We start from the raw sequence: 21268 nt of genomic DNA on the forward strand, positions 1-21268 counted from the left end.
ATTGAAAAGCAGCGGATTCGGTCGCCGCTTGTTGCGGCGAGCGGAAATGTAACCAGTGCCATTCTACAGCCGAGCGCTGCGTCCTGAAAACTGGCACACGCAGTCAGACTCGACAGCAGAACGACGACTAAGCGTTGTCAGATAGGGTGGCGGGGGCCCTAGAGTTTGACAAAAAAAAAAAAAGTGGGGGGGCATTGGCGCAGCAAATGTTCAACCACCATGGAGCTGATTGTGTTACTGATACCCGTGGTTTTTGAACATGGCCTAATTTCAGGCTTGGAGGTTGTTATTTGTACTTGGCTCCCGATTGTTCTCTGCCATCAGTTTTGGTTTCGGTATTGACAGCGTGGACGGCTCGATAACGAAACAGAATTGCTGTTAGCGCCCGATTCAAGTGGCTGGAATAAGCAAATAATGCTCGACTAAAATGAAATTGATGCGGTATGTACTAGCATCGTCATGTGTCTTCTACTCCAGCACTAGTCATATTCAACGGCATTTCTAAAAGGGACGGATATTCGATATTCCGCACGAGGTAAACAGTACGAGCATGCTGTTTCATCTTAGTCCCGTTCATGAGGACACCTGCGAGGACAACATGAGTGCGTTATCTGCTAATCCAAATAAAAATCCTTTACCAGCAGTCAGTGTATGTGTACAGTCGTCGAAGTTTTGTTCACGTAATAATGTCGCGGAAGCGTCGACCGATGGGTGGGTCAGCACATTTTTGCGGCAAAAGCGGCGAAACCAGGCACGGTAGGTTCCACGCACAGAACGATTACGCCAGTTCAACCGTCGTCTGCCAGGCTGTCCCCGCTAGCCCACCACAGCTCCTTTCCGGTGGGAATCGGCTGCCTGTAATCATTGGGGTGAACAAAGCACACGTAAAATACCTGTCAGCGCCAATTACCTTGCAGACTTGGGGATATAGTACAGCCGTCCTGCTTCAGCCGCACGCCGTCGCCGACTCGCACGCAAAAAAAAAAAAAAAAACGCTTCGCCGCCGAATCGCCGGCTCCGCTAAATTCAGCCGTATATGCACTTTAGAAATCATATCCCGTCTAACAACAGAATTCGCCTAGACCTGAATATCAAATTAACAGAAAGAACAATTTGATTACACGACTAATAGTCCATAAACTTATGTATATGATTTATTGCATTTGTATTTCAAAAACAAATTCTGCCTTACGTCAAATTAAGATGACAGATGGGTCAAGCCAAGTTCGAAAATAAATTATCCTTCTGGAAAGACCGCCTCCACGGGGGTTTAAGGCGCCATTAGGCGGTTCGCATAGACAATAGCGCCACTGTCCCCTCTCGCGTATATTAGTATGAAACTCTATGGCGGGAGCAGTGTGCACGCATTGCCAGAAGGCCCCTCGTTGATTTCCGTCGTCGCTTCTAGGCGGTGCCGGGATGCGATTCGACCACCGCTCCCGTGCTCCGTTAACGTCTGCGTGGATCTGTACTTGGTTTGTCGAAGGAGAAAAACGAACTTCGAAAAAAGAGAAGAGCCGCAGAATTGCTTGGTAATAGCTGTCTCTTCCGTCACATGCCGATCAGCGCATGAAGATTTATCGCCGAGTTGCTCCAATGCAATCTACGGAAGAGCCAATAGAAAGAAAGCCGAGAGACAGCTTCAATAACTGCACGGCTTCGCACACGCCGCACGGTGCTGTCATCTGCAAAGAATCCTCCCGCTCGCTCGGCACACAGCACACCGTTCAAGGTTAGCAGGGCCCTCACGCCGAGCTCAAGAAAATTGACATGCAGTGCCTGATTAAGGAACTACCAGCTACGCCCTCCGAGATCCCCCGCGGGCGTTTTGCTTCGGCCGTCCCAATAGGCTGGAGAAACCGTAAGTTGAAAAGGGGTGTTTCCGTGTCTTTCATCGCACCGCGGCGCTCCCCACCTATGCATTAACCATTCCGCTGCAGCTTGGCGCAAGCGAGGAATTATGCATTTTCCCAGCATGCACTGAAATTTAGTCGAGCCGCCAGCTTTAAAATGACAGGTAGAAGACCACAAACAGTAATTTTATTATGGGTAACTTAATAATATGAGGCGCGCAACTACAAATATTCAGCCGCAATCACTTGAACGAAGCGCAGTCCGTTCTGGCGCTCTCCGCTGCGGTTTCGCGTCGTTTTTATTTATTTTTTTAATTTGTTGATTTTTGTTTCACGCTGAGCCTCTGAAAAACTCCTTATGTCTTCACCTAACACATTATTTACAAAGGTTGCGACGTGCATAAGCATCTGTCGCATAAATGCAAGATTGTTTATGATTAGAATGCAAGTCACAGTAGATTTTTAAGGAAGGCTCTGAAAATCGTAAGCATGCAGGTCCGACAAAAACTAACCACGGTACATTCAGAGACCCCCTTCTATTGCAGTTCCGGTGAGTATTTGCGAGATTTTCATAAGTTCTTTTTGAACTAATATAGCTCATGGGCGCGGGAGTCAAAAAACATGGTTGGTCCCTCGTCCATAAAAAGCGGTAAAACCCGAAAGTGAACTGTGGCTTCACAGGAGCGGTTGAATTTTTATTGTGCATCGATATGAACTTGCACACCACTATTTATATTTTGTCGGTATCCCATCGTTGTACGCATCAACGTTAGACACTGGATTTCAGGCGCCGCAGCATTGCGGAAATCCGACTGAAACCACAGGCACTCGAAAACCGTCTGTGCGAATGAAACCAAACGGGTTGTCAAGGGAACGTTTGGGTAAAAACTCCCACCTCCCCTAGCGGGAACCCCTGTGTAGATGCGACGCATAGGCGGAGCGCCGAAGGGACAGCGTTTTATAGCGCGCATAACGTTGAGGGGATTGCGTAAGCCGGTCCCAGTCGATGACGACGTTGGCGTACTTGTAAAGCGTCGTGGACTCTAGGTGTTTGAGCCAAGCGTGGATGTTTCTTCGCCGGAGAACGGCACACCGGTTATATGCGCAGCGTGCCCGAGAGGAAAGCGCGGAAGAGAGAGTACTGCACATGCGCAGGCCCCAGCGCGTCTGCCGCGGCTATGACGCAACGTGCCGCGGCTTTGACGCAACACAATCCAACACAATCCACTTTAATCCAACCCAATCCAAATCCAATCCAAGCCAATTCAATCCAAGCCAATCCAATCGAATCCAATCCAATGCCCCTCGCGAGAGAGTGTTCGCTATGGGAGAGGAGAGGGGGTGAGCGGCGGAGAGCGCAGCTGGCCGGCGAGGAGAATGGGGGAGGGGTGGACAACGCCGACGACAACGACGACGACGCCGGAGGGACAAGGCGAGTGATTCAGATGCTCTGCATCTAAAAGCACGGCCTTCTGCAGCGAAAGGAGAAGCGGAGCGTGCCAGGAGCGCGACATTCGCAATCCGGAGTCGATCTTACTCCGTGGTCGTTGCTTCACAGGCTTCTCCGCACGTTACGCTGCGCGTACCTCGTACACGCAGGTGCTGGCATCGAGGCGCCAACTGGCGGCGCTCATTAGCGTCATGACGCACTACTTCTCTTTGGCCCTCCCAGACGGAAGCACTGTCTTAAGGGATGGATGTAAGGGGCGTTTGTCGTCCGGTTTACGCGTCTTTTCATAGCGGTGTCGGGACCGCGTTTCGTACCTCCAGTTGAGGCGGAAAAATCGTGGTTCAAATCCCCGCGCAGCCGCGTGAAAAGAAGTTTTGCTTGCGATTCCATTTACGTGAAGGATATGACGTCAGTCAGATCTTGGTGGACCCCGGCATAAAACACTTTTATGTTCAAAAAAGCTAATCATGGTCTGTAATAACTACACGATACACCATACCACATGAAGCTACATAATTATCGCGTGATGCGCGACTTATTTGTCTGTGTTTGCATTTGCGAATGCTTTTTGCTTGTATACCTGTTCGCGAAAATGCTCAGCTAGATTGATTAGTGGTTTCACATAAATTGAACGATTGAATCTCTTAACTCCGCTATTTATTTTTCTAAGATCACGTTTAAAGTTTGTTATTTTTATTTTTGTTTTAAAGGGGCCCTGAAAGGCGTTTTGAGCACACTAAATTGACTAGCGCAATCGTTAGATTGGGTCGTCAACATCATCTGTGCCAAGTATTACTCTTTTACGCGCAGCGGAAAGCTCACACTTTTGTTGCAAAGTTTGTCGCTTTTTTCTCACCCTTTCCTTCGTGTTTTTGGACGCCGCCATCTTCACATGTCTACATCATCGATTCCCAGATGTTCGTCATGAGCTAGACATCCTGCTATTGGGCGGCTTTTTCACGCACTTCCGGAAAAGACATTAGTCGTCTGCTCAGCGTCGGCTCGCCGGCTGATCTGCCAGCGGAGTGCCGGGGTGCTTGGACATTTTACGACAAACGAAACAAGTGTAAACAAACGCTTAACCGTTTGTATTGAATGCAACAGGGCCATAACACGACATGAATATTCTCTTACTTGAGTGCGTTCCATAAAGAAAGCGTTGAAGCCCCATGGCACTTCTTTCTTGCAATCGCAGAGAACGCCCTGAGCCGAATGCCCGGGTTTGACGCATACATTTTATTCAACTTCCAAACAATCCAGAGATGCGTTTCGAACGAACACAACGTCACAACATGCGTTGCAAGTCCGAACCGCGATTGACAGACGATGGGTTGCCTCCTCCTGCCCCTCGTAAATTCGGCATGCACTCACCTCGCGCGCGGTTTGCGGAAGCAAAAGCACCCGCAGAAGCACCCGCAGAAGCACAACGTCGCATTTCATCGCGAAACAAAGGCGTCCACAACACACACACCATCGCCTCCTGTAATGCCAAACGCATCTCGCACTTCCAAATGCATGTCCAAATGGGAGTGAGTAGTATGCCTGCAGAGCCCATATGCCGCGAGGTGGGGCCCCAAGCTGAACCGGGATCACGCAACCGTAACTGACTTCTAGAGCGCTTTGTGCCTTGTTGCCAGGGCAACCGATGTTTGATATTGTCAAAGAAATGGTGCTCGCTGCAGCGCTAGAAAGCTCAGAGCCGCGGCGGAGCATGTTTTGCCAACGTTGCCGCTCTCCACCACGCGTCGCCCCAAGCTGAACTGGCGTTTTGTGCACGGGTTCTGTATCGGTTTAAAATGTCTTTTTCCCATGCCGCCGCCAGGAATTACCACCGCCACAAAATAAGACCCGGCACCAGCGGGGCCACATCTGATACGGCGCTTTTTGGATAAACAGTGCGCTGTGCATCCAAGGGAGCGAGCGCAGGATCCTCCCCGTGCGGCTGCGAGTTCGCCGCCGATAAAGAGTCGCGTGCCGCCGATACCAAAGTTCTGCAGCAACGTACACCGCGAAAGGGCAAGGCCAGGCCGCCGCACACATGGGGCCAGATTTTTCGTTCGCTTTTCCAGCCTTGAGCGGAGTGCGGAATTCATGGTGTCAACAAAGCTTGCCCGTAGCAGACGGCTGTGTGAGCAGCGCAATAGCGGAAGTACGTCACCGCCGAGGAGCGCAGCATCATGGGAGGGAAGGCTCGCTCGCCGTCAACAGCGGAGAGTAAGTTGAAAGGAGGAGGAAACGCGGCGCGACGATAATGCGCGGTTTTTGATTTACGATTTCTCAGCTAATACTCATCGCTTCAACAAAATTCTTGCGGGAGGAGATTGCTAATACATTACTTTATTTGGTTACATGTACATCCACGCATCGGCGGAAGGTATTTCAGGACCCCTTTAAGTTCTGTTTTCAAGTTCCTTTCAGTTATTTGGCTCCATTTGAACTGTTTTAAGGATATTAAAAATCTCATCGTGCCAAGTATGCACTTCTATCCAAGGGCAGGATTTTACACGGTTGGCCGTTTTCACGATATTGTTATACGTGTTTTCGCAGTTGCTTTCAGCGCTTTTTTTATTTTAGTCGTCTTGTCTTGGAGGAGGTACATAAATGCGATTTTTTTTATTTTGTAAGCTATATTTTACACTTTATTTTCCATTTTTGGTTCTCTGAAGATTCCGTACGACCAAGTATCTCTATTAGCGGTATTATAAGGATTCCTTAAAAGCTTTAAGTATGCAAATTATGCATTTTTGCGCAATGCAGGGAGTTACACATTGGTAACTTTTCAATATTGTTTTTTTGGTGCTTCTGTCGTCAATTTTTGTCAGGGCTTCTTATTCTTGTCCTCGCTTTGCGCGGGAGATGTATATGACTTCTATTTTTGAATTGGTAAGTTCACTTTTACGATTACTTTCTACTTTGTGTATTTTTGCTTCTAAGATTCGTTTCGATCAATTACATCTATTCGCTCTATTATAACAATTTAATCTGTTAGGTCCGACAATTATGCATTTCTGTGCGAATGCATCGGCGCTACGAGGTTCGTCTGTGCATGATATTTCTTTTATTCGGGTTTTCGCCATTATTTTCGCTGCTCCTTTATTTTTGCATTTGATTTGTGGAGGAGCCGTATAAGATATTCTTGAATTTGTTAACATCCTTCCTACATTTCTTAGTTTTCCACTTTCTGTTTATATTTGTTTTTTTTTCTAAATTACGCTCGACTACTTTTCCTTATCTACGTTTTCTAGTGATCAGTTATATATCAACTCCGCCATTTTGCATTTCTGTGGAAATACATGGCTGCACATTTGGCGCCACACGTGGGGTACTGGGCGGTTGTCTACGTTCGCTGTACAATCAGCCAACAATGATCGGCTACTATTTTTCTAAATTGTATTGTATACCTCAGGGTGTGAAACGTGTATATTACAGTCATATGTTGGCTTCCGCTTCGCGGAAGAGCGAAAGGGAGCGGGGCTGGGTCCTTCATGCACCAATGAAAATCAGGAAAAAAACGGGGGGGGGGACGGCGGCCAACAAGGGCGGAGGCCTGCGCCTCGAAGGCGTCTAATTCTCGCCTGTTCCACTGAAGGACACATCGATTACACGCGTTCGGTGTCAGCATCTCCGGCAGGAGCTTAGCAGACCTGCGGCAAATGAACTCCAAAATATACTCGTGCCAAGACCAGAAAAACTGCAGCGTTGATATGCCGCGAAATGCCGCATAAACAGCTGCCCAACGGCCTGAATGATGCATTGCATGCACAGGTTCGCACTGCCGTCTGGAAAAGCCTAGGGGAACCAGCACACTTACAAAATTTGGCTGGGGCGCGCGGTGATTGATACTGCCGCACCAAAACGCGCGCGGGGTGATCTCGGAGGCCATGAACCCGCATGAGCATTTAGCTATCTCCACAGCAGGGTTCGCTAGGGTTCGAGCACCACTCCTTCGGTCCCTTTTATTTTGTGGCCGCCTGCGCATCGCTTGTTCCCTCCATCTCCGCTTTTTCCCGGTCAATATTCCCAGCGTGGTAGAGTTCACGGCCTGCAACCATCGCCGTGTTGGGCTACTCTAGTTCCTTATCTATTCCTCCCACGTCACTGGAGTACGTGTCCTTGGAGAGCAGCTTTTTATCCTTGGCACCCCATTCCGTGTTCTTACCAATTGCTTTCCTTGTTCAACAGACCACAGTTGCGCATTTTGTGAAGACCTAGATTTTAAGCCTTTTGTTACTTGTTACTTTCTCAAATAGTAATGTACATTTTCTTTTTTCAAGTGTGCACGCCACTCGCCTAGCTCAGACACCTTCCTGGTTTATCCCATTACGAGAGGACATTTATGCAGCTAAAAACGATTTCTAACGAGCTTCTTGAGCGAAGAGTTCCGCGGGTCTGACGAAAATTCCTTCGGCTTTATTTGCTTCTATGCGCAGTGCGGGGAGTTCTACACAAAAGACACAAAATCAAATGACAGCGGATCTGCATACCGAGATAGGAAGCGGTAAGAAAACGAGGCGGCAAACAGAATGACCACGAGGTTTGGGAGCAGAAATAACCTTACATCTGCTAGATGAAGGCCACGAAACGATAAAACAAAATTCCGCCGAAATTCACAGAATTTCGGCAGAATTTCTGCGACAAATGCGTAGCAGACAAATTCTTATGCCGCCTGTGTCAAAGTGTGAGTTTTTTAGAGCCAAATTTTGGCTTTTTCTGAATCCTGTCCGACCAATTATCTCCATTTAAGCTAGTATAACCGTTAGAAGTGGGACATTCGCTAAATCTGCGCTATTGTGGAAATGCAGGGCTTTATACAGTTTGTCATTTTGCCTAATTGCTTAATATCTTCTCATTTCTTGGTTTATCAAAACTTTCTTCGACCAATTATCTCCATTTACGCGAATATAGCGATTAAATTTAGAACTTTATCGGGATCTGCGTTATTGTGGAAATGCAGGGCGTTACAGGGTTTGCCATTTTCCGTAATTCTTTATATTTTGTCTCAGTTTTTTAGTTTTTAAAATTTTTTTTCGACGAATTATATCCATTTACGCTATTATAACAATTCCGGGTGGAACTTTTGCGAATTCTGCATCATTGTGGAAATTCCATGCGTCATAGGTTTTGTTACTTTCCGCAATTTCTTAATATTTGTCGTATTTTTTAGTTCTTGAAAGTGTCGTTGGACCAATTATTCCATTCGCGTTATTATAACGATTACATTTGGAAGTTGGGCGAAATCCGCATTATTGCGGAAATGCAGGGTGTTACAGGGCTCGCCATTTTTCGTTATTGTTTTATATATATTTTTTTTATTTTTGTTAGCTTTTCAAACTTTCGTTCGACCAATTATCTTTATTTACGCTATTATACCGATTCCTGGATGAACTTCCGTAGAATGTGCATTATTGTGTAAATGCCTTGCGTTGTGCGTTTTGCCATTTTCCGCAATCTTTTAATATTTCTTTTCTTATTTTTTAGTTTTTTGTGTGCGTCATCCGACCAATTATCTCTATTTACGTTATTAGAAAGATTACAATTAGAACTTTCGCGAAATCTTCAATATTGTGGAAAGGCAGGACGTTACACACAGTTCGGCATTCTGCGTAATTAACAGCTAGTTTTCTCTATTTTTCTAGCTTTTCGGAATTTCGTGCTGCCAATTATCTCCATTTACACAATTATAGTGATTACAGGTGTAACTCCCTAGATGTCTGCATTTTTGTTGAAATACAGGGCGTTACATGGTCCTGGCTGTGGGGGTACTCGGCAAAGAATGCTAGACAAAAAAGCAACACGCTAAGACGGACGGTCTCCAAATGACTCCCTCACGCTTGTCTCAGAACTGAACCTCCTTCCTCTCTCGTTCTCAGTTTGACACTGTAGCTCTTTGTCGTCGTCGTCGTCGTCGTCATCATCATCATCATCATCATCGCCATCATCGCCATCATCATCGTCGTCGTTGTTGATGCTGATGATCAGCATGATGATGATACTGATTATAATGATGATGATGATGATCATCATCATCATTCAGTTTACGTCACCTGCAGGGCAAATGCTTCTTCCATACATCTGCAATTATACCTGTCATGTGCTTACTGCGACCTATTTATCCCTGCAAACTTCTTGATCTCACCTGCCCACCTAACTTTCTGCCGCCTGCTGCCACCCTTGCCTCATATCACGTATTGATAATTTCCCAACACCCTCTCCCATTCCAGATCAGGGCGGTAAGTAATAAGGGTGAGGGAATAATCTGGGAAATGTGTTGATTTCTTGAGCTGCCTTCAGAAGGGTATTTTGTCCACATACTTTAGAGTTTGTCAGTGACCCTGCCTCAAATTCCCGATGTAGTTTTCTGTATGAATTCGAAAGCATAGAATCAGCGTTGTAGGCATTACGAAAAGTAACTTAACAATTGAGCACTGCGGTATGATCCCCCTTTCCCCCCATCAAACGGCGTGTGATAGTTACTCGAAAAGAGCAAACATTTTTTTTCTGGCTAATTTGTTTTCCGAGCTGTGATAATTTGCTAAATTAATTGCAGTATTATTGGTGTTCGAACGAAACACATCAAATGAGAGACAAAATTTCAACCTGAATATTCACCGCTGACATGATCATAAATTTGTGAAAGTCCATCACGACAGCATTGCTTGTTCTTCAGTCAATGCTCGAATATAAAAGGGGTTGCTTGGCGAACTTTTATTTCTATTTATTTATTTCGTTTTTGTGCCGCTATTTATTTTTCTCAGGTTTAGTGCCCTCCCCCGACACGTTTTTTTTTTTCTGAACGCAAGCGAAGAAAGAAATGTCCGACCAGTACAGCGCGCTCCACTAGGAATGCCCTCCACCACACCGCTGCCTCACTCATTAAAAAGCATGCACTTGGCGGCGCCTGCAAACAGGTACCTACTACAGATATACAAGACTCCATTGTACGGCACCTACCACCACTCTGACACCTGTCATACACGTAAAATACCATTAGACACATCGCACCTTGTTACTAAACGCCCGCAGTCTCCTACCAGGTGAACTAACCTTTCCTTCGCGTGACCTCCCGCGTGAGTGTTAATGTGCAGCGGGGTCGAAAACCCAGCTAGTTGGTATACATTCATAAATATTAATTAGCGCAAACTTAATGGGATGAGAGAAAGAGGACGAGAGAGAAAGCGCACGTGTTGTGTACTCCTATCTCGTACTGTTTAGTGTGCGCTGGTTAATCAATAAGGGTGTTAATGTATTCGTGTGTGGGTTTGTGTGCGTGTGAGGGGGCTCACGTGTTTGCGTGTGTGTGTGTTCTTTCGGTATGTGTCTGCGTGAGTACGTGTGCGTACCTTATCCGTGCGCGTGTTCGTGTGTGCGTGCACGCGCCGTGGACGAGAAGCTCCAAGATTGGAGGTAACGAGCAACCTTACACTACACATTGCTTAAAAACGCTAACAAATTTCTCAGCTTCGTTGTTTTGAAACAATGGGTTATTTACAGAATTTTCAACATTTTCAATGAGTCGTGTACGCATTCCTTATGAGCTGTGCACACGAAACTATTATTATCCAATTCAACACCTACTGATTGCCTGATTCAGCTCGATTTTGGCGATGCGTGCAATGTTTCACTGCCGAGAACGTGTTTGTTTCGCGAGTGAATTGGTGTCGATTACTTTTTACAGGTTGTGCCTTATGAGTTTGGGTATATACAGTAATGAGTTGGAGGGCGCTTATTTCCAAGCAGTGCATACTGTGTGTCCTACCGCGCTCCGCAGATGCTCGATTATGCCGCCGTGCTCCCGGAAAGGTGACGACGATTGTGTTCATTGATACCGGACTCTTTGCTCGTTAGTTTCGCTGCTGTGTTCCGCTCCCTTTTCCTGTGTTGTTATTGCGTGGACTGCGACGTTTTGTTACTGCCTAGGTTTTGGCCGCCGGCGATGTCGATGATTTAAACTTCATAGCGGTTGCATTAGCCGCGCAGCGGCATATTTCGCTCGAAACTAATGCCTCTCAAGTTTTCATGCGCCCGTTATTGAACACGTAACCACCTGATGCGGCATTCCCAGGCGTTGCCCCGAAGCACACGCTCCTTTATCGTGCCAGACCTAAGTGCTGCAATACGTTGCCGGTTCTATGCGATGGACGCCCTATTGAAGACATCACAACCAGTGACAAATCCAGGTCAACTCAACTAGAACGGTATTTTTCCACGCGTGAAGCCTTAACGTTCGTTGTTTTAACGCTGAACCTCCCGACGTGCCTATCAATGACAAGAGAACTGCACGTCGAGCTGCCTGCACATGTTGCCGACGATGTTTACATAAAAAGCCCTAACGTATGCACTAGGTTCACATTGAGCCAGCGACTTCCCCGCTGGCTGAGCGGCTAAGGCATTGTGCTGCTTAGCTCAAGGACGCGGGTGCGATCCCAATTGCAGTGGACCTCTTCACGAGGAGGCGAAAGGTAAAGACGCCCGTGTGTCGAGATTTTGGGGCACGTTAAACATGCTGAGGTGGTTGAAATTACGTTCTATTCGTCCAGTATGGTGCGCCTAATAGCTCAGAGGTACCCAGGGCGCTTCAATCCTCAAAATTTTCAGTTTTATTCAGCAAAAGCTACGTAGCACGCTGATGCTTTTGAGCTACTTTTTTGTTATCATATGAAAATACGGTCATTGTCAGTTTCTGATACATTGGTGGAGTGTGTACGAATGATCAACATAACAAGGAAGCCGTTCGAAGAACACGGAAGTGCAATACATGTCCCTTGAACTTATACCCCTAGGAATGGGTGGCCAGAAGGGGTAATCTATATGCCACCGTGGACACAGAACAAGAGTTGAAGCATGTTCAGAGTGAAGCAGATTATACACGAGTTCCAAAAATTTGTGTAGCATTTAGAACAGGCAACAGCATTCCCCAATTTTAGAGAAGTAGTGCACAATCCCTTCAAAACACATTTAGTACTTTCTAGTAAAACAAAGTGAAATTTTTCGCCCGCGTTGTTATAAATGCTTTCTCTACAGGGTGTTATATGTAAAGCGGGAAAAATATAAACAACGCCGTAATATTCGCCATATATAGTTTTTAATGTTATCCTCTTTCTTTCAAATAATTATTAGTAAAGTCGTCTGGGTAACGCTTACAAGAATAATAGACGGAAGACACTTCAACGCTCTGATGGAGGCGAAAAGCAAAAACGTCCTGGCGTACGAGATTTCGGCGCACGTTAAAGATCCCCAGGTGGTCAAATTTAATCCTGAGCCCTCCACTACGACGTGCCTCATCGCCTGTGTTGCCTCGGCGCGTTAAACCCAACAATCAATCAATCAAACCACATCAACGTTATGACAAAATTCCTATTTGAAAATCTTGCTGTATTCGAACTTTTTATTAAACTCATCGCAATGCATAGTCAGCTAATGATTCCCATTTTTAAGAACATGTTGATAACGAAGCCAGTGTTATGGCCTTGGACTGATAATATCGAAGTTTTACTGTATACACACGATTAGCCATACATGGCAACGTGATGGCACACTGCGAAATTTTCTGTAAAGGTTATTCTTGGCGGTATGCTTAATCATGTACTACGGCCTTCGTAAGGCTTCCTCAACATACTGCAGGTGAGAAATTAAGGTGTGCACATTGGCCCACTTCTGGCCATGTAATAATCGCTTAGCTCAGTCTTGCCGGACGGCGCACGCTGAAACATCGGGAGCTCCACTATGGCGCTGGGAAGTTCAGCTCAACCGAAAGGTGCGCTTCGGCGACATTCCTTTTTAAGAATGCAGAAGAGAAGACACGTACGTCCATGAATGCTCAGAATGATGAAACCTTTCTTATCGAAGCTCCCGTTGACAAAGAAACTGATTTGTTTTGAGAAGAAATTTAGGAAAATTTTGCATTGGTTAGGATTCAAACCAGGTTCATCTGGCCTTGGATAAAAGCAGAAATCCCCTGGAGCACCTAAGCAAGACGCTCCTAGCTCCATGAAATGAACTCTTCTTAACACATGTGGCCTTCTACTTACCAACGTGTAAGCAGAACAAGTTACCATAACTAACTGGTGCTCAGGACCAGCAAGGTTGATTGGCCGGGCTTCTGAGTCACCGTAATCGAAAAACTGGAAAATATTGCAATGAGAAAAGGATACCGCGATTAATCATGATCCTGACAGGACAAGTTGGTACATGGGTACTAATAAACGCGTGGCACACTGGCCCCCACGTCATTACCGTGCGTAAAATCAACCCACTGCCTTCAACGCCACACATTCCATACAAATTTCCCCACGTGTCGCGTTTGCGGCAATGAACTCTGATCCCTGTACATCTACAGCTACTGGGAAACATTGCGGCGCACGAAGTACCGGCATATCTGTTCCACAATTCGTTGCTAATGCTTTCAGGTCCATTACATCTTCAAGCGCGCTTTGGTATCCTATAAATATTCGTTTTGGTTTTATTGCGCATGCCATTACGGCAGTAGTGCCAGATGCTGGGACCACCTATTGGATTGTAAAGCTTTCGTAATCAGGATGAGTATTCTGCTCGGTGACTTCGAGATATCTCGAGTGCAAAGCGAAAAACTGTCAATAGTATGCAGCGGAAATCGATCAAATGGCGACAACAAGGCCGTACAGAAGAGATTCCATGCGGGTAAGATGTTTGCGGTACTTACTCTGCAAGCTGCGTTTGTTTGAATTGGATCTGTGCAAGTGCAGACATCTGCAGCATAAGCTTGAGTTCGCAATGGCGCATAAAACTATAAACCTTGTCCCTTCTTCCCAGAGTGTAATAAAATGTGAAGTATTTCATCCGAAATGCTGCGCTAATTTAGTTGACGGGCAAATGATATTTCAACGGTTCACAAATTCGGTGCGAAAATACGTTTATTTGTGTTCATAGTGTACCTTCCTACTATATGTAACGTTCTCACAGACCCGTACCCACGGGTTAATCTAGCGTGCCTACGGGACGGAAAACTTGAGGAACAGGCAACGAATCTTCTCTGGAGCCAACCCCCAGGATCTGTCATTCTAGGAGTGACCCGAAGAAGGCGGCAGCTTCCCGGGAACAATTGACTGCGTCAGTGATTCTTTATTATCGCGGGCACGAGGCAAGGTTATTCGTCCAATCACAAAGTCAGGCGTTGGAAGAATGAATAGCACAGCAACGTTAACAGCCAGCAATACAGTATGCTGACAAAACTCGTATTTAACTGGCACCAAACAGGTCTTTCATATATGCAGAAAAAGCGGCTCTTCAGCATAGCGAAGAAAATAATTTTTTTTTAAAATGGGCGTACCCTAAGGCTGAAGGTCAGCTATTCTGACGACAAGTCTCAAGCTCAGTTGCTCCTAAAGTGTAATTACAATACAGATTGCCAACTAACAGGGAATCATACAATGTGTTCCTTGTCGTCTTCAAGCGGGATGGTACAAAAACAGTATTTTATTTTTTTTATTTATTTATTTAGGTACATACTGTAGGCCAGAGGCACAAGAAGGGGTGGCAGAACGTGCTGATCAAAAATACAGTACCACATACAATGCAAGCGGCAAAAATGGAAAAACCCAAAGAAAGTTTTGGAAAACTGGTCGCCGGACACAAAACATTAACTTTTCATAAATCAAAAGAGTTCAGAGATTTTTCGGGTGTACTGTTTTGAAAATCGTTTACGTTGCGGGTGAAAAACGAAAATTTAAACATAATGGTAGAAGCGAACGATGGCAATAAACACAGGCCTCATACTCTTATAAATGTTCAATATTCATTCTCTTGTACTAGCGTTAAAAGTTCACTCATTTTATTTATGAACATGGCAATAATTGCAAGAAACAAGGGGCGAAATACGAGCAATATTATTTGACTGGAATCGGCTTTCGAACGACCTGTTCGGTGCCAGAAAATTTGGTGACGTGTCGATAATAGTGTTTTATTTTTTTGGCATATCCCTCGTTCATAAATTGTTTTATGGTTCAGCAAGGAATTTCGTTTCTTGTTAAATTTAACAATTTCTTACCAATTTCTGGTTGAATGCTGTCCGAAATCGATAATCATGTCGCGTGGATGTTCTGGATACTAGTAAAAAAGAAATCAAGCAGTAAAAATGGCAAAAATCGGCTGCGCTACAGAGATTCGTGGAATTGCGGTTGGCGCGAATACAGTGAAAGTAGTTTTGCTCTTGCCATATGAACGCATTCAGCCACATAAGATCCGGTCTACCCTGTCTCAGTGCTTCTATTTCACATTCAAGAGAGCTATTAAACAGCACTTTCGAAAGATACGATGGGCGATCAACAGCTACGAGAACTTTCTCCAAGACAAGACTTCACGCCACCAAGGTCAGCGGGGAAGATCCGCATTTCTCGAGGCCGCCTGAACCCCACGACGTTTTGCTCTTATTTGACCCTTATTTGTCATGCATTTCAAGCACAGGGCGGTACTCGCTCGTTGCAATACTTACCCCACGGCTTTTTTTGTTCGAATATACAGTGATTCTTCTGGTTTCCTCCTTACCCTAATTTTTTAACCTATTACTAAGAAAGGACTGCAGCGCCATCGAAGCGAAACTCTCTATATAAACGCACTCCAACAGCAGTCAAATCAGCAGTTGGACCTACAGCAGCTGAAAAACACCATGGTAAGCAAGAACATCTTGTTGCCTCTTTCACAGCTTTCGAACACATCGTAGCGTATGACATCTCTGGCACGCTGGTGCAATTCCGTACTAGACCCAATTCGCACAATAGCGTTGAAATGCGACTCCGAACTTCTCGTCCCGCCTTCCTGTGCCAATTTCAAATCATCCCAATTTTTAGTGGCCGCAATGGATGTTTGTTGCTCAGTTGTATCAAGACATTTTGCTTGTTTGATCACTCCCTAAAATAAATAGTACACCTTTTTCAGTGCACGTTTTTAAAGAAAAGACAACTCAAAGTCGCTTACCTGTGTGTGGATATGATCGATTGAAGCACGCTCTTTTTGCGGCACCGTTGCATAGATTATTTTTTCACGAGTGAAGCCACCCCCAAAAATTTGAGATAACAGTTACAGGTATTTTGTGAGGGCCCCTATGAATACTAATAATTAAAAAGCACAGTGGCCAAGGGGTTAAAATCAAAAGTGTAGTAACAAAAAATTAATTGTTTATATGTTTCAACATTAACAGAAAAAAAGTAGCTGCCACGGAAAGATATTTTCCGATAAATCAGACCACATCGTAATCGGGAGTACAACAGTGAATGGGAACACCACTGCCTACAAAACGAAATGGTACCCAGTTTGGTTCTATACCTTGGTGAACAGAACTCAGCCTGGTATTTTTGGCTCATAAATCATGGAATTGCTAACTGTACAACACAGCATTATCGTGTTTGATAAGCTGAGGCTTAGCTGTACAAATATCAATGTTACACTTATCCTCACCGCGGTTCACCGCAAAAAAGCTGCCACGCATTTTGGTCCCAACCTCTTTCACTTCATTGACAATTTTTTGCGTAGATCCGCGCCTGCATTGTCCTGGCTCTGGCCACCAGCGCCTTCGCTGGCTACACCGGCTTCGGTGGCTATGGTCTTGGCTACGGCCTCGGCTACGGTGGTCTTGGCTACGCCGGATACGGCCTGTCCCACTACGGCCTGGCCCACGGTGTTGGATACTCTGGTCTCGGCCTCGGCTACAGCTACGCCCCAGCCGCCGGCGTCGCCGTCGCTGCCCCAGCTGTTGCCAAGACCGTGTCCACCTACCACGCTGCTCCAGCCGTGACTACCGTCGCCCACGCTGCCCCAGTTGCCACCTACGCCGCCGCCCCAGTTGCCACCTACGCTGCTGCTCCAGCTGTGACCAGCGTCGTCCGTTCTGCTCCAGTCGTGGCTGCTGCTCCAGTCGCTACCTTCGCCCCAGCCGCCAGCTACGCCGTCGCTGCTCCAGCTGTCACCAAGACCGTTTCCACCTACCACGCTGCCCCAGTGGCCACCTATGCTGCTGCCCCAGCCGTGACCAGCGTTGTCCGCTCTGCCCCAGTTGTGGCTGCTGCTCCAGTCGCCACCTACGCTGCTGCCCCAGCCGTGACCAGCGTTGTCCGCTCTGCCCCAGTTGTGGCCGCTGCCCCAGTTGCCACCTACGCTGCTGCCCCAGCTGTGACCCGCGTCGCCACCTACCACGCTGCCCCAGTTGCCACCGCTGTCGCTGCCCCAGTCGCCACCTACGCCGCTGCCCCAGCTGTTGCTGCCGTCCACGCGGCCCCAGCTGTTGCCACCACCACCGTCCACCACGCCCCAGCTGTGGCCACCGTCGCCCACGCTGCCCCAGTCGTCGCCTCCTACGGCGTCGCTCACGCTGCTCCAGTCTACGGCTACGGTGTTGGCCACCTCGGCTACGGTGTTGGCCACTACGGTTTCGGCCACGGTCTCGGCGCCTACGGTCTGAACTACGGCTACGGCCTTGGCTCTCCCTTCGACTACACCACCCTCCTCCGCAAGAAGAAGTGTAAGTATTATATTTCCGCTGAGGCTCATACAGTCAGAAATGTCAGAATTGAAATGAGGACGCATAGAATTTGCAAATCACTTTGGAAACTTTACATCACCGTCTGGAGGACCACTACACGTACCCGGATAATTCGAGAATGCTCCAAAATTTCCTTCATGACAGCAGATTCCTCTCCCTACAGACTTGATTTGGTTGGAGCCGCACGTAATGATAGCCCCTCGCTTTTTTGCTACATGCCATGGCGCCCGCCGCCACGCTGCAAAGACACCTCGCCGTCTTCGCGTTATGTCCTTGCCATAACGCGGAGTTGGGCAGGTTATGTTTATTTTTGCTTTGTTCTGACGTCTTTCTTCACATATGTTGTGAAGTCAAGGTATTTAAATTCGGTTCATTTCAATACTCCCGGAAGTTTTCCAAGAGCATTGCGTTTCTACAGCAAGGGCTGATAAAAAAGGCGGGAAAATTTTTTAGTGCTTTACTAGCGATAGTGTTTTTTCTTGTTTACTGATTCCATAGACGGTGAGAAAGAAAGGATGCACTTCAGAGGTTTTTACAACCTCTCACACGGTACACCTTCATCCCACGCTGTGATGGGCAGCGGAGAGTAGAGGGAAAGTATAAGATAGTGGAGGAAAGAGTATTAGTAGATGTGGTTAGCATGTAGGGCCGAATGAGGGTCAATCTTTTCAAACATTTGAAAGACGATAGTCTTTCTTGGTCTACTTAAACCCAGAAATTTTGGTATGTCTGTATATCTGTCTGTCTGTCTGTCCGTCTGTCTGTGTGTGACTCGATTCAGCTACCCGGCCAAAGTAAAACAATGCCTGCGCAATAGTCTTATATAGTCACAGCTGAATGTACCCGTCTAATTCCGGTGTAATGGTCATACTTTGTCAATATTGTTGAAGAACAGCAAGGCATTACGCATATATAAGACACCAAATTAATACGGAAGTGATATTTGGAGCGTTCCTTTATAAAAAATCGTACATGTTTGATTTTGGCAATATTAATTACTTCATCAACTGAAGGAAAAAATAACACTCCGCTTTCGCCTACTGTCGCCTGCGCCATATAGCTTCAGGCGGCATTTGAAGAAATCAAGTGGCAACAGTTCTGAAAGGTTCCACTAGATAGATTCTACGTTCTGATTGGAACGCACTGGACTAGGGAAACGCGGTTCTATAAACGCGAAAGCAGGGCGTCTTGATTCACGCGCGTCTTTGCCGTACGGCAGCGTTGGCATCGAGACACCCAGTTTGGATTAGTGGAACGCGGGAAATTTAAAATGATTTAAGCAAACCTTTGGCGTCTTTACCTTGGAAGGAGCGCGACGCAAGAGGAACAACATGATAGGTGACCGGGAAAGTGAAGGGAGGCATTTACTTGGCAAATCTCGATACAGACTATCGTATTTTGACGTCATTTGCAACAAAAGGAGCAGATACGTGGCCAATATTTTAGTGGGCAGCCCGCCCATCGCGAAATTTTCGACGGTGATGAGTGAATCTTTATATTTGCTTTCTTGTTTTTCTTGCAGAAACACCTTTCCCGGGAATCGCCCTGGTAATCGACGAGTTCTTGGAAGTTTGTCAATTCAAGACGGAAGCACTTCCATTCTCGGTGCCATCACTGCCACACGAGAAGAGAGATGTGTCAATAAATTATACGAATTCGGTTCTCTCAAGTCCACTGTTGTCACTCTTGGAAAGCCTTTTGCATACTTATTTGCGCTGATGTCGTATCAGTTGTCACAGCCGTGGTCTCGTTGCCACTATTATGGTGGGGTTAGAGGGTGTCTACAGTGGGGGATCAAAATATCCGTCTTTCTACCCGATTGAACACTTATTTGCATGATCTGCTGATACAATGCCCTGTTCCCACAAAAGAACCAGTCGCATGAACGCCTCGCACTACTTGCAGAGATGTATACTTTCGCGATATTGCGTCGATTGTTATGGTTAAAGGAGGGGGCCGCGCACGGGCTCTGTAGAAATTGCGGCAACGAAGAAAACAGCCCTTGGGAGAGCTAAGTGGCTTAGACAATTAGCAATACCCAATTACTTGCTGTCCGTTTAACTCACGATTTCTTCTTAGTTCCAAAGTATTACAATTTCAAACTGCCCTTCCATAAACAAATGTGTTTGCGCCCTCTGCTTTGCGCCCTCTGGTATTTTGTGCTGAGTGGATAGAGAGAGAGAAATAACTTTATTGGGAGAGGCTGGTGATCCTAGTCGTCCGCCAAGAGCCCTTGGGGTCTAGCAGCGTCTTCGGTCAGCTGGACGGCCCAAACTTGACCCGATGGGTCATGGCTGAGCAACAGGGTCTCCCATTGCTCCGCCCGAGTGATTTTTCGCGCGGTTGTAGCCGTCTGCGGGCAGGTCGTAGCATATGTGCTAGAACTAAAAACCAGACAATAGACTGAACGCCTCAAGGGTCAATCAGTGTCAGTGCTTCAGCGCTGGGCATACCTGTCTACTCCAACCTTTCTTCAGCCTTTATTTTCTCTTTTTTGCCTATTTTTCCTTTCCCACGTGCAGGATAGCAAACTAGGCTCTAGCCAGGTTAACTTTCCTGCCTTCCTCCGACACCCTTCCTTCCTTCTGCCCTATCTTTACTTTTGCGGCGTTTGTCCGAAGGTTGCCCTGGATAGCAGTAGCTACGCACAACCGGGTTTGGATGTGAATTGGTTTGAAGTAGCCGCCATGCAACGGATTGCCTCTTGTTGAGTGACGGGTGAGCGGGGGGGGGACGGGCCCGTTCCAGGCTGTAGTGATTTGGTATGTCCCTGTAGGACACGAGCCGATCTCTACCCGACCATCGGAGCGAATGGGCGAATGGGGTGTTAGGGTCGATGTTAGCTGGGTCGGTGAATCCTTGAGCAGCATCGTGCACGCACTCGTTTACGGCCAGGCAGGAGTGTGCAGGTGCCCATATCAGGTAAATTTTGCCGGTCCGCGCATCGCGACAGAAGCCAGATGTAAGGATTGCAAACGCTTCTGGGGAGATTCGCCCTCTCGAATAATTTATAATGCCATATTTAGAATCACTGATGACATATTTGATATTTGCGGAGGCTTTCATTGCAAGTGCTATGGCCGCCTCTTCTAGCACTTCCGGTTCCTTCGTGCGAATCGAGCCGGAAGCTATGGAATTTCCCTGCCGATGGACTACTACGAACGCCATTGCGTCGCGGCCTTCGTAATCGGCTGCATCCACGTATGCCACGTTCTCCAATTCTTCGAACTTTTTGTGGAGGGCTTTGGCCCGCGCGTGTCTTCGCTCCAGGTTGAGCACGGGATGCATGTTTTTTAAAAGGGACACTGAAGTGATATGTAAACATTGCGGGATTACTTGCGCAAATTGTAGTCCGGAGTCCCCAGGCCATGTTTCGACCACCCTGGGTGCGTTTACGCGATTTTATTTAGTAGAAAAATTAATTCGAAAATGCTGTCCTCCTCTCTTTACGCTCGC

General features: G+C 46.7%; 1 protein-coding gene across 1 annotated transcript in view; it reads left to right on the top strand.

The window, feature by feature from the left end:
- The window catches only part of LOC144146564 (uncharacterized), a 32042-nt gene extending 12561 nt beyond the window's left edge, over positions 1-19481 (top strand). Inside the window, exons 3-6 of the mRNA XM_077678507.1 lie at positions 2399-2403; positions 15902-15946; positions 16807-17791; positions 19335-19481. Coding sequence (XP_077534633.1) covers positions 2399-2403; positions 15902-15946; positions 16807-17791; positions 19335-19336 — 1037 coding nt within the window. The 3' untranslated portion in view covers positions 19337-19481. The remainder of the gene's footprint in view (positions 1-2398; positions 2404-15901; positions 15947-16806; positions 17792-19334) is intronic.
- Positions 19482-21268: the final 1787 nt, after the last annotated feature.

Source organism: Haemaphysalis longicornis, unplaced genomic scaffold, assembly GCF_048455015.1.
Source record: "Haemaphysalis longicornis isolate Haplotype H1 unplaced genomic scaffold, Haemaphysalis longicornis Haplotype H1 scaffold_7, whole genome shotgun sequence".
NCBI lineage: Eukaryota > Metazoa > Arthropoda > Arachnida > Ixodida > Ixodidae > Haemaphysalis > Haemaphysalis longicornis.